General features: G+C 40.9%; 1 protein-coding gene across 2 annotated transcripts in view; it reads left to right on the forward strand.

Moving 5' to 3' along the window:
* Window positions 1-14,718, forward strand: part of CDK5RAP2 (CDK5 regulatory subunit associated protein 2) — a 69,332-nt gene that overhangs the window by 38,353 nt on the left and 16,261 nt on the right. For both annotated transcript variants that reach the window (XM_053996413.1, XM_053996412.1), the window contains 8 exons: window positions 263-725; window positions 3,394-3,658; window positions 5,008-5,124; window positions 7,261-7,858; window positions 9,787-10,019; window positions 12,262-12,310; window positions 13,066-13,250; window positions 14,379-14,504. In XM_053996413.1, the coding sequence (XP_053852388.1) occupies window positions 263-725; window positions 3,394-3,658; window positions 5,008-5,124; window positions 7,261-7,858; window positions 9,787-10,019; window positions 12,262-12,310; window positions 13,066-13,250; window positions 14,379-14,504 (2,036 nt within the window). The remainder of the gene's footprint in view (window positions 1-262; window positions 726-3,393; window positions 3,659-5,007; window positions 5,125-7,260; window positions 7,859-9,786; window positions 10,020-12,261; window positions 12,311-13,065; window positions 13,251-14,378; window positions 14,505-14,718) is intronic.

The raw sequence follows: 14,718 nt of genomic DNA on the forward strand, positions 1-14,718 counted from the left end.
AAACTTTTTGAGAATCTATTCGTATTTGTATTTCTGTGTTAAATAGGAAGAAAAGCCATGATGAGGCAATTTATGATATAATTCATGTTGTGAAAAGGTTCCAAAAACTCTGTTAGTGAGTAATTCATTAGTGAGTAAAACAGAACCTCCTGGGAATTTCAGATATGTCACAACACAGCAGAAGGGTTTCTTGGAAGGTATTTTTGTTTGCTTAAATAAAAATCTAAATTCATGTCTTTTCTCTCCTCTTTCCTGAGTGTAGCAGACAAGAACAAATGAAAATTGTAAATGAACTGTTAGATCATCTGAACACGACAGAGGAAGAATGTTCAAGTGAAAATATAGAGAAAAAGGATGAAAAAGATCTTAGGCAAATGATTATTCAACTAAGAGCTCAACTCAAACATTTCAAGCAGGTCACTAAATTCTTAAAGCAGCGAGTAGAATTGAAATCAACTTTTGATGGGGAGGAGAAGCTTTACCCAGATGCAGTGCCACAGATTAATAAGGCGAGTCAGTCGTTGAAAGTGGAATTGAAAGATGCAGCTATGCAAACAATGACTTTAGAGAGTAATGTCATGAGATTCAAACATGAAGGCAAAAAAGGAGCCTCAGAAGAAAAGTCAAAATATTCAAGATTAAATGCAGAAGCAGAACATCAGCAAGAAAATGTGTATAAGAAGGGTGAACAGCATGAAAGACTTTCTTTTACTAGAACAAATGAAGTAAGTTTATTCTCTTTTTTGTACTTAGGGAGTAGATGTATAAAAGGGAAAAATATGCTTCATTTCTAATATTAAATCTTACTTTTGTATGACTTTTAATATTAGGAAAAGAGATGTAAGCCAAATATATTTTAGATAATTGTTCTTAATGTTCAGAGCTTTTCATCTCCTACTTCAGCATGCTTTAGAACATTAATTAATTGAATTTCAGTCCTCCCTGGGACCACATACTCGTAAATATTACAGCTTTTGGAAAAAGAGAGTCTGTGTTTCTTGTTCATAATGTACAGAACGAGAGCATTTGGAACTGATGAAGTCTAAATGGCAAAAAGTGTTCTAGAAAATTCCAGATTTGCATCACATCTGGGAGCAGGCTGTGGAGGAGTCAGTGGGATACTTCCACAAACTCAAATCTTAATTTTAGGCTTTTATTAGCAGCCGATCATTGTGTCTTGCTTCCTGAGAAGTGTGGCCAGGAGCGCCCTGTGGAATGGGGGCAGTTTGCTGTGCCAGTGTGGGACCGGAGTGCAGAGTCTGTTCTGGGACTGTGGGCAGGGAGTGCTCGGGCCTTCTGTCTGCAGGCAGTGTGTGATCCCAAACAAAGAGCTGGAAAACAGTGTCTGCTAAAGAGTTCTGTGTATTGTTTCAGCAGCAGTGATAGAAGTGAAGTTGAAAACTCTTTGAAGATCTTGGCTCCTGTGGAGCAGACAAAGGGGAGCGTTGCTTTTGATTTTGTGCACTGCTAACAGGGAATGTTGTAGCAGCTTCTGCAAAGAGGGGTTTCCATAACTGTAGTGATCAAGAGAATTCTGAGAGGTAGCAATTAGGAGCAGTTCATTTTTATTCTGGCTTATTCCTCTTGGGCTCATTTTTCTGAAGGAAGGGGCTTGCAAATGAAGGAGTGTTGATAAGGCTTTGCCCTGGGCATGAAGTGACAGGACAAGGGGGAATGGCCTGGAGGTGAAGGAGGGCAAGATATTGAGATATTAAAGATGGAATATTAGGAAAGAATTCCTCCCTGTGAGGGTGGTGAGGTCCTGGCACAGGGTGCCCAGAGCAGCTGTGGATTCCCCTGGATCCCTGGCAGTGCCCAAGGCCAGGCTGGACAGGGCTGGGAGCAGCCTGGGGCAGTGGGAGGTGTCCCTGCCATGGCAGGGGGTGGAATGATATGAGCTTTAATGTCCCTTCCAACCCAAACCATTCCATGATTTTCTGATTCTTTCTGCAATCTTCTTGTTTTTTTTTAAGTTCCCTGAGTTTCAGTTTGCTGTTCTTATTCACCATTTTCCAGATTCCTCTCTGGTTTAATCAGTGGCGCCCTCAATGCAGCCCTTGAATGAGTTGCTTTAAAAGCTTTCTTGTTTGGACTAATGCACTGTATCTTTAGCTTTGGAATGGCTTTTATAAATAATTTGATGTAGCCAGCTGAAGTGGCCTTTGGGTAATCTGGGTGACAAATGTGTCTGTGCCACAGCCCTGAGACAGCTGGAAATGGTTCGATGTTATTAAAGCAGTTTAGTTAGCTGGAACTTCTGGATTTATTTTGCAGCCTGTGAAGGATACTGTTCTCATATATGTACAAAAGGAATTGAGGATGGCATTTGGAAAATGGAACTTGCTTTTTATGATTTTAAATTGTGTAAAGACTGTAATTGCTGAGAAGTGAATGTGGAAAGGTATTTCAGAATACATTGGGTGGTGAAAGAAATTAGGGGACTTAACAGCACTGGTGGAGCAAATGAACAGCAAAATTATAAACTAAATCTATCTGAACATACCATTATTGGTTTTTATTATTATTACACACAATTCCATAACTCTCATCAACACATGGCATGCTTTTATCTTTTTGGAGACAGCAGTGGTTTATGCTGTGTGGTTTAAACAAGGAACATTTATTTTATGCAGAGACTTCCAAAGGTGAGAGGCTAAAACGTAGTGACTTAGGAAACGTAGCTTCCCCCAACTCCAGTGAGGGAATATCTGTTACAGCAGGAAATGGGAATCCTTCAGAAGCAATTTGTAGAGTGGATGGGTGAAGAAACTGGTTTTGTTCATGAAGGATTTCTCTGTGGCAGAATAAATGTCCTCTGTGGCTGATGCAAAGTTGTGCTGATTTTCTCAAAGCTGTGCAAGTAGGGACTAAAGGAAGAAAGGAAAATAAGCTTAGGACTTATTGAAAAATGAGGAGGATCCTCAAACCAAAAAAAAAAAAAAAAAAAAAGGTTTTAAGGGAAAAAGTTAATGGGCTAGCAGACATTTATGATATAAATGACAGTGGGAAGTAGCAGTTAGAGAGGTCAGTTTGGGTGAGAAACTGTTTTCCTAAGGCAGCCATGAATCCAGAGCTAATTAATACACCTGGTGGTTAAAAGCCTTTGGTAGGCACTGCTGGATTTGCTGTCCTGCTTCAGGAGCTGGAAAGTTATAGATGCATGAACAGCTGGGACTTAGAGAAAATTTACCAGTGGAATGGGTATTTTGTCTCTCTGAATGTTTACTTCTCATGTAGCCAAGGGTATTGCAATTTTATTTTCAAAACTAACGTGACAGCTGCCTGATTTTACAGGAAAATTCTTATTTTTCCTGGAATGTTTGTTTGTACTTCCTACACTTGACTGTTACACACGAGTCAATAACTGCCCATTTTCTTCCATGCCTTCTTCAGGCTGACTCTGCTTCCTTGCCCAAGAAGTCACGTCTGCCTGTGCTTGTAAGATCCTGCAGAGCATTAGGAAATGTCCCTTTGAACTCCTGGCTGCAGAAATCAGCTTCAGAAGCACAGCATCGTTCCAGGGCACCTCCTGAAGGTCTGAGAGCCTGTGGAGTACAAACCAAACCATCCCAGGCACAGCCTGATGGAGAGTTACTGCATGAGTCTGGAGCTGAAAACCTTCCAGAGGAGCCTGCACAGGGAAACACATCAGGGAGAGGTAAATAAAGACCAAATCTGGTGACTCGTGCTCCTGCCTGGAGTAGTGGCAGCTTCTCTTGCAGCAGAAAGTAAATGCAGATCATCCTTATATACTACAATACTGCTTAATCTTGCAAGTTTCTTGAGTAGGAAAATATGTGTAGACCTTGAAAAAACACCTTTTCTTTCTGTTTGCCACTAAGATGTAAACCAGCTTTTTGTGTACACATGTAAAGTCTGTAAAAATGGCAGATCACAGGGTGCTTACATGTGCACACATATATCAATGTTTAGGTAAATAAGAAATTTCCCTAATAAGATGCCAAATTTAATGAAAACTGCCTGTAATGGAGACAAGAGAGTATAAAAATCTTGATTTTGTTTATGCTGGATAATTAAACTTTTCCAATATTCCACTGATCAGTCAAGTCAGCCGTGTCTGTTCCCACTGTGGCTGGGTTAATTTAAACTCAGTTGTTGACAAAGTACTGGGATCAGCAAAGTATGACAAATTGTAAGACAGAGCAATGGGTATTAGATGAAGATTTGGGGTGGTAGAAAAATAAAAATGCACTTAGCAGTTAGATAAAAACTGAGTAGGGGTGTGAAGGATAGGTAAGGGAGAGTAAATATGAAAATAAGACTCAGACAAGTGGTGGGCGAGCCACTGGCAGACCCAGAGGCTGCAGAGAGTGTTGTTAAAAAGAACATTGTTGTGGTAAGGCACAGATATGGTACAATTTGTTATAGATACTTTGGGTGATGGGACTGGAGCAATTAATTCTGGTAGGTGCAAAAGCCATGGAGAATCCTGAAGGACAGGGCTTCTGAACTAGATCCTGAAGGGAATCAGAAGCTGCACTCCTGTGATTTCCTTTCCACTCTGGTTTTTTCCCTTGGGGAGCAGTTGTGCTGCACACTTGCTGATTCTGAGACTTGCTGCAGTGATTGCAGCAGATTGGTTTGTGATCAGTGCTCACACTGGAGAAACTTCTAAGCCTTTTCTCTAAGCTGAACATAAAACATTTAAAAATGCACTAGAGATTGATTTACTGTTCCATTACAAAGGGGACCTACGAATGTTTGTCTTCATTTGTTAGTAGGAGCCTTTGCAATGAATTCTGAGTGGTTACCCTTATAATTAGTTCAAGTACTTAAAGGTACTCATATTATCAATAAAGATTGTCCCTTTCCAAACTGTCAGAGAACCAGGTTTGTGTTTATGAGGTGTGGGTTCTTTTTACTTTTTTGATTTTATTTATTGATTTGCTTGGTTGGTTTTGATATAGTTCTTTTTTAAACTATTCCCACTTACATTTTTTCAGCCTCTTACTGATTTCTCTTTTATCTTTCTTTACTGTTCTCTAGTTGTCTCATTGCTCAAACTGGATAATACTGAGACCCAGGTGGAGTTCCAAGATGTTGATCCAGGTACAGGGGAGAAGAATGAAAACGTGAAGGACAAAAATCAGCAAAACTATCAAGGTAGAGCATTCATATGGTACAGAATTAAAAAAAAAAAAGGAAATTAAAAAACTTCAGTTTCTTCTGAGTTGTACAGAATTGTAAATTGCTTCAGGTAATCATCTCCCTTGCTGTTATTTGTGGATTTTAAATCTGGTTTTCTTAGCTGCTGTGGATTAATTGCTCCAAGAATCCAAGTTGGTCTTTCAGGGTTGTGCTTTCAGAAGGGCCACAGGGATTTATGAGTCTGGTTTCCAGTAAAAATAATGAGTTGCATGCCTGACTCTGATCTCTGTTGCTAATGACCTCACTTCTGAAGTCCTCTCTGAATTAAATGTTTGTTACTGCGTCTCCATCTAGTTCTGAACTATTGGAATGAAGCAACTGAATGATAGAATTTTGCTTATCTGAATTATTTGAAGGCATTCAAGTAGGCTGAAACCTAATGGAATCATTTAATGAAAATGTAAATAGGCTTAGTGCTGCATGTTCCATGTTTGTGCATCACCCATTAGTCTTTTTCAGAAGGGCTTGAGTAACCTGGGTAACACTGGAGAGTGCAGAGGACATGGACAATTCAGTAATCCTGTGGTGTGCAGGGTCCTGCTCCCTGGACCCTGTGGGGGTGTGGACACGTGCACAGGGAGCTCATTAGTCCTCCTTTTTAATTAAAGGGCACTCTTGCATTAAAAACCACAGCCAGTGCTCTGATCTGAAATATCTTTGTTAGGATCTGGTTTTATTTTCTCTCTTTGTTGTCTGGAATGATGCATGGAATCAGGGTTTCAGAGTTTGAGTTCACCTGGTGTTGGGGATTTTTGCCATCTGTGTTACTGCAGCAGAAGTTCATGAATGCAGTGTTGCATTCCCTTTTTGTGTCCTCCAGAATTCATACCCAGGCACTTTCCTGGAAGCACTTCCTTCCTTTGGAATGCCAGACAAAATGACTAGAGTGCAGCAAACATCTTTAATGTCAAATCAGAGAATGGTTTGGGTTGGAAGGGACCTTAAAGCTCATCTCATCCCACCCCTGCCACGGGCAGAGACACTTCCCACTGTCCCAGGGTGCTCCAAGCCCAACCTGGCCTTGAACATTCCAGGGATGAGGCAGCCACACCTTCTCTGGGCAGTGTTGATATCCCAGAATCACAGCTTCATTTCTTTCCAGCTCTTAGGTAGTATTTATTTTTATTCTCCTGGTCTTGGTCTTGGACTTTCATACAGAGCTGCTCCCCCTGAGTTTTTGTACTGATTTACAGCTTGAAGCTGGACATTCAAATTCTCCATGGAAACCAATCTGAAAGTCTTGCAACCTGTCTGAAAGATCAATGAATTGGCTCCCAAAAGGGAAGTTCTAATTCATAGTGATCTTTTGCAGAACTAATAGAAGGGGAAAATTTAATTTACTGGTAACTAGAAAATAATAATTTTGCTGGCTACTTACACCTATAGCTCTCAACATGCACAGGACTAAACATGGATCATCTGTAGGAATATATGGCTTTTATTGGGCTGAATCTGAGGTGGTTGCATTACTTAGGGATGGCAAAGTCACCTGAGGGATGTGATGTTTATATCTAGTGTAAAACCTTTAATACCAAACACTTTAGTGGGGTTTGTTTAGAACACATTTTAAAAAGAAGTTATTATAGACTCCTTTTCTATTTTGTTGATAGTCTTTTTAAAATTCCACAGACTTTATGCTCCAATTGGTTTTGTATAGATTTTTGAAGTGGGGAGAAGAAGAATATTTAATTAGAAGCTTTAGGAGGAGCCATGTGAAGTCAGAGTCTCCTTTGCCTCATGTTTGAGGTTATCATTTTTGTGGCTGGAAAGGTCTGGGCTTGATCAGTGTCTGATTCAGGAGAGCATATAGCAAAAGGCATTTTCAAGCATTTGAGAAGAGCAAGTTGGTTGTATTTTGAGTATTGTTTATTTGAAAGGTAATAAAGGATTTGAAATACTTGATGTGCAAATTGAATCAATAGCAAATCATAGAGAGAGGTCAAAAGTCCCAAAGTAATAATGTACAGCTTGTAATTACCTACATTTTAATTCTGCTCTTATAGAATTGAAATAATTCATTCTAGTGCTGTTAAGAACAGAATGTCAGATAAAGAAACACTAATGTTCACACACAAGCCTCCTGTTTTTCAGAAATGCAAAATCATCATAGCATTAGCAATGGGAACATCCAGAGTTCATTAGAAGAGGTGGATGAAGAGTTTTATCCCATGGGACACGAGGACATTGACTCAGCCCCTGCACCTCCAGACTCTGAGTGCCTGCGTGCTCAGCAGGGGAGTGGAGCAAGAACTGATGCACTCCGTGGCTGTGGAGCCACAGAGGATATAGAAGAATTGAAACAAAGAGTTAAAAATATGCAGTCTGAGCTTGAAAAGTACAAAATGTTCCTGCTGCAGCTGCAGGGCTCTGAGCAGCTCCTGTTCAGTGGTGTTTCCAGTGGAGTTGTGAGGGATGCAGCCCTGCCTGTGGAAGGGTTTGTCACACAAGTGCAAGGTACAGCCATGGAAGGAGTCCAGACATCCTCTGCTGTCCCTCAGCTGGATTATGAGATCCACACCAAAAACAGGGATTCTGAGTCTGTGGGAGCACCTGATACGTGGGCAGCACAAAACCTTAAGGAACTGCTGTTGGCCAGTGAGGCAGAACTTGACAAAGAGCAAGTTGTGAATGTGCATCTTGGTGAAATGTATCCTCTTCAGAACAGTCTGAGAGCAGCATCACCATCCAAGTGAGTAAAACTGCTGCTCTTTAAAGTTCCCTTTTGTAAACAGCAATACCAGATAGCATAGCAAGGTGAGATGAGGATAATTTTATTCACAAGTGTTGTTACAGTAAAGGCTAAATTTCACTAACATTGGCATAAAGGAACTGAAATGTTTTGTTAAAAGACTCCCTAAGTACAAAACTGATACATTTGTGTCATCATCTGTGCCAGACACATCTGTCTCTCCCCACACCTCAGGCCCCAGCTGTCTTTGCTGTGAGAGATCCTCTCTGGAGCCAGCTCAGATCTCAGGTTACCTGTGAGACAGGCTCACCTCTGTCATCAAAGCACCACTGTCTGCATCACTCAGGATATTTTCAGGTGCCATGTGTAGGAAAATGGAGCACCCCATTTAAGACAGAAATGTTTTTGTGGGCAGTGGGCTGGCAGATTGGTGCTGGCCCTTCTGTTTGAGTGCCCAGACTTGATGTGTAAACATAAGATGTTCACGCTCTAGTTCCGATTTATTTTGCAGTTGAGGGCTGTAATGCCTTCCTGTGAAGGATGTGAGAGGAGATAAATACAGAATTAATGAATGAAATTTTATAGCATAAGCTCATAAGCTGGAAAATCATTTATGGGAGACTGGAAAGTATCAGTCTTGGATTTTGTATGAGACTTGGGGCAGCATTTTGGCTACACATGTCCAAATTGCAAACATACAATGGGGGATCATAAGAGTGAGCCTTTTTTAACATCCACCCCCCTTTTCTCCCTTTTAAATATTGTTATTGTGCTGAGGGCCTGTGGAATACCAGAGATTGTAACAAGGAAAGGCATTCAGCCTTGTGCCTTTCTTCCAAATGCTGGAGTGAAAATATTTGGGGACAGTGAACAACCACCAGCATGGACTATTGTGTGTGTCTGAGGCTCACTCTTGTAAAATGCAGTGGTGTTACAGAGTCCATAGAAACTTACATCCCTTGAAAATATACCTCACCCATTTTCCAAAGAAAGATCTAACTGTAAATTAAGGAATGAGACCCTTTGGATCACTGTGAGGTTTTTATGGCCACTGTCTAGGACAATGTCATGAGTCACAAATGACAGACCCCAAAATGAGTTATGCATCTCTTCCTATACAAAGGACAGTAAAAATGCTATAACAACCCACAACACCATAGATTTTGTTTGATTCCCTGCATCTTTTAACATCTTCTCTCCTTTTTTCCCTGCTAATGGATGATTCTGGAGAAAGAACTCTACCTGTGGTACCAACAGTGGCAGTATTGATTTTGCACTTGCAAATGCCTACATTTGCAAGTGTAAATTCAATAAATAAATGCAATTGATCTGAGTTGAAATTTATACCCTGGCTTGTGGAGTACAGGAGTTTGGGCAGCACAGTGGTTGTCATTGTTTCTTGCAATACACATGCAGAGATATGGAGAATGTCAGACTGGGTGAAACCATCAGTTCAGCAAGTCCAATACTGTGGTTTTGGCAGGAAATACATAAAATTTCAGAGAAGGGACAGTTGTCTGCTTCCATAGGGAGTTATGAAAACCACAAAACACCAAACAAAAAAAATCCCCGACCAGTCAGGAAAAATATATGTATTCTTGAAAATTATTTACGTGTATTCACTCTTATTTGGTTTAATTTGGCACCTCTGCTGCCATCCATGTTCTTTCCAAGCAGGCCATCAAGTCATCCCATTAGTTTTGGCCCTTTTTATAAATGATGCAGTTAAGTGAAGGAGAATAATCTCTAAATACCAAACTCAACAGGCAGAGACAATACATCTCTCATTGTGGCTGTTTAAAAGCATTTTAAAAACAAATTGAGCCACATCAAATTATAGTTTAGTAATATAAGTTTAATTCCCATTTCATTTATATTTAAATGTCATTTATGGCCAGCAAGCTTTACAGCTAATTTCATTTTCTCAGGTACGATTCGTTAGTTCATTCACAAGTGCGGGAGCTGTCCTTCCAATGCCAGCAAATCAAGGAGATCCGCTGTGGCTGTGCCGCCTACCACGAGCACCTCACCAGCCTGGTGAAGGCCTTTGAGGAGCTGCTCCAGGCCAGTGATGTTGATTATGATGTTGCTGAAGGCTTCCGTGAGCAGCTGAACCAAAGTGTGCTGCTGTTTGAGAAACTGGAAATGAAATTCCTCTACGGTGAGCAGCAATATTTTGTGCTTGTTGTCAGATAGATGAACACCCTTGAAACAGGAAGGATTTAATCTTGGTTGTTGGTGAAAGCCTTCCTTGCTGTTGGTTACTTTAAGATGGATCCAGGGGCAGCCACAGCTTCTCTGGGCACCCTGTGCCAGGGCCTCCCCACCCTCACAGGGAAGAATTTTTTCTTACTATCCCATCTTTAATATCTCAATATCTTGCCTTCCATCATTGGGGAGGACTGTCATGAAAGGTAAAATTTTTATGATCTAACAAGAATCACAAAGAATCACAGAATTGGAAGGGACCTCTGGAGATCATCCAGTCCAAGTCCCTGTCAAGGCAGGGTCACCTGGAATAGGTGACACAAGAAATGTATCCAGGTGGGTTTGGAATGTCTCCAGAGAAGGAGACTCCACACCCTCCTTGGACACGTGCTCCACCCTCAATGTAAAGAAGTTCTTCCTCATGTTGAGGTGGAATTTCTTGTGTTTTACTTTGTGGCCATTACTCTTTGTCTGGATTTTACTTTTGTATCTGTACTCTTTATTGACACTTGCTATTTGGTTAGCTGTCAACACAAGCATACTCTAACTGCCAAAAGAATAGTGGTTATATAAAAGTTTTGTTACACATAGCTTCAGGGTTTCCTGTTTCAGGGAACTGTTGAAGACACCTGGGGATATAAGTTAGTGCTGGGCCTGGCAGTGCTGGGGTAACAGTTGAACTCAATGATCTAAGATGTCTTTTCCAACGTAAATTATTCCATGATTTTCCTAAGGGACCTGCATCTTGCTGCCTGCTAGTCTGGCTGGTGGAGAAATGTACACTGCCTTTCATAAGAGAGCTAAAATACAGCCATGTTTTGGAAAATGAGCATCACAACTGACATTTGGCACTTGAAGGAAGAGTATAACCTGCACACTGCCTTCAGTCTGTAGTTTGGAGAAAGTTAGCAGGAAAGTGATGGAAAAGGGATGCTGGTGTGAGGAACAGAAAGCCAGACCTTTTCCTGGTGTCACAAGTGCTGCTCTTGCTGACCCACAGAACCAGCAATCCTACACAGATGTCAGCTGCAGGAGCAAAACACTTGAGGTGCCTGAGATGGGACCCTGACCCTCCCATCCTCCTGGAACTGCTCTGCAGCTGCCTTTGCTCAGCCCCTTTTGGGGCCCAGCCATAGCATGATCTGTGTTCTGCCTTTCACTGCAGATCCTGGCAGGATGTTGCAGTTTTGATTGCTCATATAAAGCAGCTGTGTATGAGAAAAAGGTATTACAGCCTTGTGTCATAGCAGGGTAATAAAAGATTGAGTGTATTCAACGATTTCGGTGGCTACAGAGTTTCCTTGCATTGCAAATGAGAAGACTGTAGTGAATAAACATTAAATGCCTTTAAACCAACAGATGGTATCCTATATACTATGAAAAGTCACTGACAACTGAGACAATTCAATATATCTAACACAATGGTGCTGCATTGAATCACACATTAAAGTAAAATGATGTTTGTAGGGTTGTAAAGAACATCCAGGGTACTAAGAATTGACTGTAAAGAAGAAGCACGAGCAGCTGTCTGTCTCTGCATTTCCATCCTGACCTTCAGTTCATTCCCCTGAAATTTCAGCTGTGCAACTCTTCCCTGCCACTTTTGCTTAATTGCACAAAAATTTTAAGATAGGGGAGTCAAGGTGACACCACCAAGCTCTTATTTCTTTATTCAAATTAGAGTCTGAGTCCAGATCTCTTGCACTGAATTGTGCCTGTGCTCACACACAATTCCACAGAGAATTTTGCAGGCAAAATCCTGTGTGTGCTCCTTCATTAAGGATGACTGGATAGCCTGACTCCAAAACAAGCACAAAAAATCCAAGTGCAATGGAATTTCTTTTATATAAATGTTATTGAAGAAGTAACAAAGTGTGCCTGTAATCCTTTTGCCATGTAGCACAATTATTTCAAATAGGTATGCTAATTAAAACACCAAGGCTGTAAAATCTGGCACCTGTGGTCCCTGATAATTTTTTTTTGTGAGTTCAAGAGCAAAGCTATTGCTTTGTTGCTGGGCTATAAATGGTTTTGGTCATGTACAGCATTTGACACTAATATAAAATGTGCTAGTATCTGTTGACTCCTCTAATTTCTCATTAATTTACCACTCCGTATTTAAAACTAGTAAGATGGAGGGGAAAAAAATTGTAATTCTCAGTATGTGTTTTTAATCAGCTGTTTCTGCTTTGCAGGGGAATCAATAGGTACAGAAGTCACTATACTTTATGAGTTAGCTCAAAGGTAAGAGTGCAACTGAATGTTCAGCAAAAATATGTTTTTTTCATGAGTTGATAAGGATGCTCCATGCTTTGTAGCATGTTTAGCTGTTTGGCAGGGCTTTGCTTATTAATATCTATTTTGTTAATAAAACACCCATTGAAAACAGATTAAGGCTTTTTTCCCCACTTCTCACCAAGCAGGTGAGATACTGAAAGAGAAACACTGTGCCACCAGGATTGTTCTTCCCATGAACAAAAAGAACCATGTCCACACTGCACTGTGGTGCATGCTGAGACCTTTTCCTGGTGCAGGTGCCAGGGGGGACAGTCCCTCCCTGTGTGTCCCCATGCCCTTGGGGCTGGCTCAGGGTCACTCAGGTGCAGCCTTGCTGAAGTTCATTGTCACTGCACCTTGATGCTGAAGGTGAAGAGAGCAGGTGTTGTTGTGCTGTGTTTGTTGGTTTTCTGCCAGCTTGGGATTCTTCTGTGCTACAGAAATGCTCAGCTCCCTGTTCAAGGCAGCTTGAGGTCCCCTGAACACAAAGGTGACTGCCTGGTGCTGCAAAATACAAAGTAGGCTGGAGGGCCAGTGACTATTCCTGCTGACTTCAGTGAGCTCTGAATTTCAGTCTTGATACAGCCTCTGGTGTGCAGTGGCTTTTCATGCCCTGTTGCATAAATTTACCTGTAAATTGGAGTAAATTTGGCATCCTGTGTTCACTTTCCAAAGTCGCAGAGTAACTTTTATATTTTAAACCATTTTATTTGGCACCAAAGGAATAATGAGAAGAATGCCACCATGTACCAGCATCTGCAGGATGAGTCTCCTGTGCCATCTGCTCTTCACAGCTCGTCTGACTTTGATTTGTCAGAGAAGTCTCCTCTTGGCTCACCTGAGCACAGGCATGACCTGGAAGGCCAGCACAGCACACTGCCACTTCTGCCAAGCAAGTTTCCTCCAGGTAATGTTTTTCCCATGGAAGATTTGCTGGATAGTGGGAAATGCTGATAAATAACACACAAGGGAACTAATTAAGAAATAATGAAGAATGTTTGTCTGCCTCAGCTTTCCAGTTCCTTGCATAATCATTGCAGTTTCAGTGATGAGGCACACAGAGATGGCAACCATCTGAATTACCCTTTTTGAGGCAGTATAAAGTGTGTTAGTTTGTGTCCTTGTTGTTTTAAGCTACCAGCTTTTGCATTGCTCCAGACACTCTTTAAATAGACAAGTTATAAGGTGAAAATAGACAATTGTCAAGAGATTATTATATGGAAAAGGAGAGATTTTCCAATTTTATAGAAGCCAGTGTTGTGTTTCCTTGAGAATTGTTAAGTGCTGCATAATTAATAAGTGGTGTCATGTTTGACCTGGATAGTTCCACTGAACACAAGTGATGCTTGCAGTACTTTATCGGCAGCAATGAAAATTTAATAGCTGAGCTGGCACATCCTGTTCAGGGAGAAATATTGCAGAGTAAACCAGGAGTGTGTGACATGGATAAACTGACACATCACACGCTGACAGGTAGAACAGATCGGCTCCAGAGGAAGGATGAAACTTGCAGCCAGTGGAAGAAAAATTGTAGAATAGCAAAGCAAGAAGGAAAAGGTACAGTAATGAAACTTGATGCAACAGATTTCTTTACTGTGGAGTGCATTGTGTAAGTCAAAGTCAAATTTCTCTCCGAGTTATTTCCTATTGTTGTAAGGAAAAATGTATGCTGGTGGTGTGTCGAGCCAGAATGTGGAGCTGCATTGCAGACCTTTGGATTCTTTCCTCAGTACAGGGAATGTTTAAGTAGATAAAATTGTTATCTATTCCAATTTTGTAGGAAGAAGAAATCTGAAGAGCTTTAAAACTCTGGACCATTGTTTAAGTTAGAATGTGGAGTAGGAGATGTCACTGAATGCATGGTTTGAGCACTGTATAGGAAGAGTGTTGTGGAGTCAGATATTCAATATCTGCCATTTTTAACAGCTCTGTGTCATCTCTTAGGATTAACACCCACTAGATTTGACAAGAGTACACAGTGTAAAAGAATACAATCATCTGCTCTAAATAAGAAGTGGTCTCTTGCTTTATTTAGAGTTATTAATGGAGCATCTGCAAGAAATTAGAATCCTGAGACAGCGTTTAGAATACTCCATAAAAACTAATGAGAGACTGAGGAAGCAGCTTGAGAGACAAGTAACAGACAAGGAACTAGATCAAGGTAAGAATTCATTTAATGAGAAACTGAATCCATCTTTTGTGCTGAGAGCCTGAGGGATCAAATGCCAATGGAAAGGTTTGGAGCCACTGTTCTCTGTTGCTGGTGTTCAGCATCTCTGAAAGCCAAGCTCTGAGGTAAAACTTCTCACAAGTAGCCAGCTTTCACTAAAGATGCTTTTGGAACACCTTTTGAAGCACCCCATCCCTGTATTTTT

The sequence above is a fragment of the Vidua macroura genome, chromosome 21, assembly GCF_024509145.1.
Source record: "Vidua macroura isolate BioBank_ID:100142 chromosome 21, ASM2450914v1, whole genome shotgun sequence".
Classification (NCBI taxonomy): Eukaryota; Metazoa; Chordata; class Aves; order Passeriformes; family Viduidae; genus Vidua; species Vidua macroura.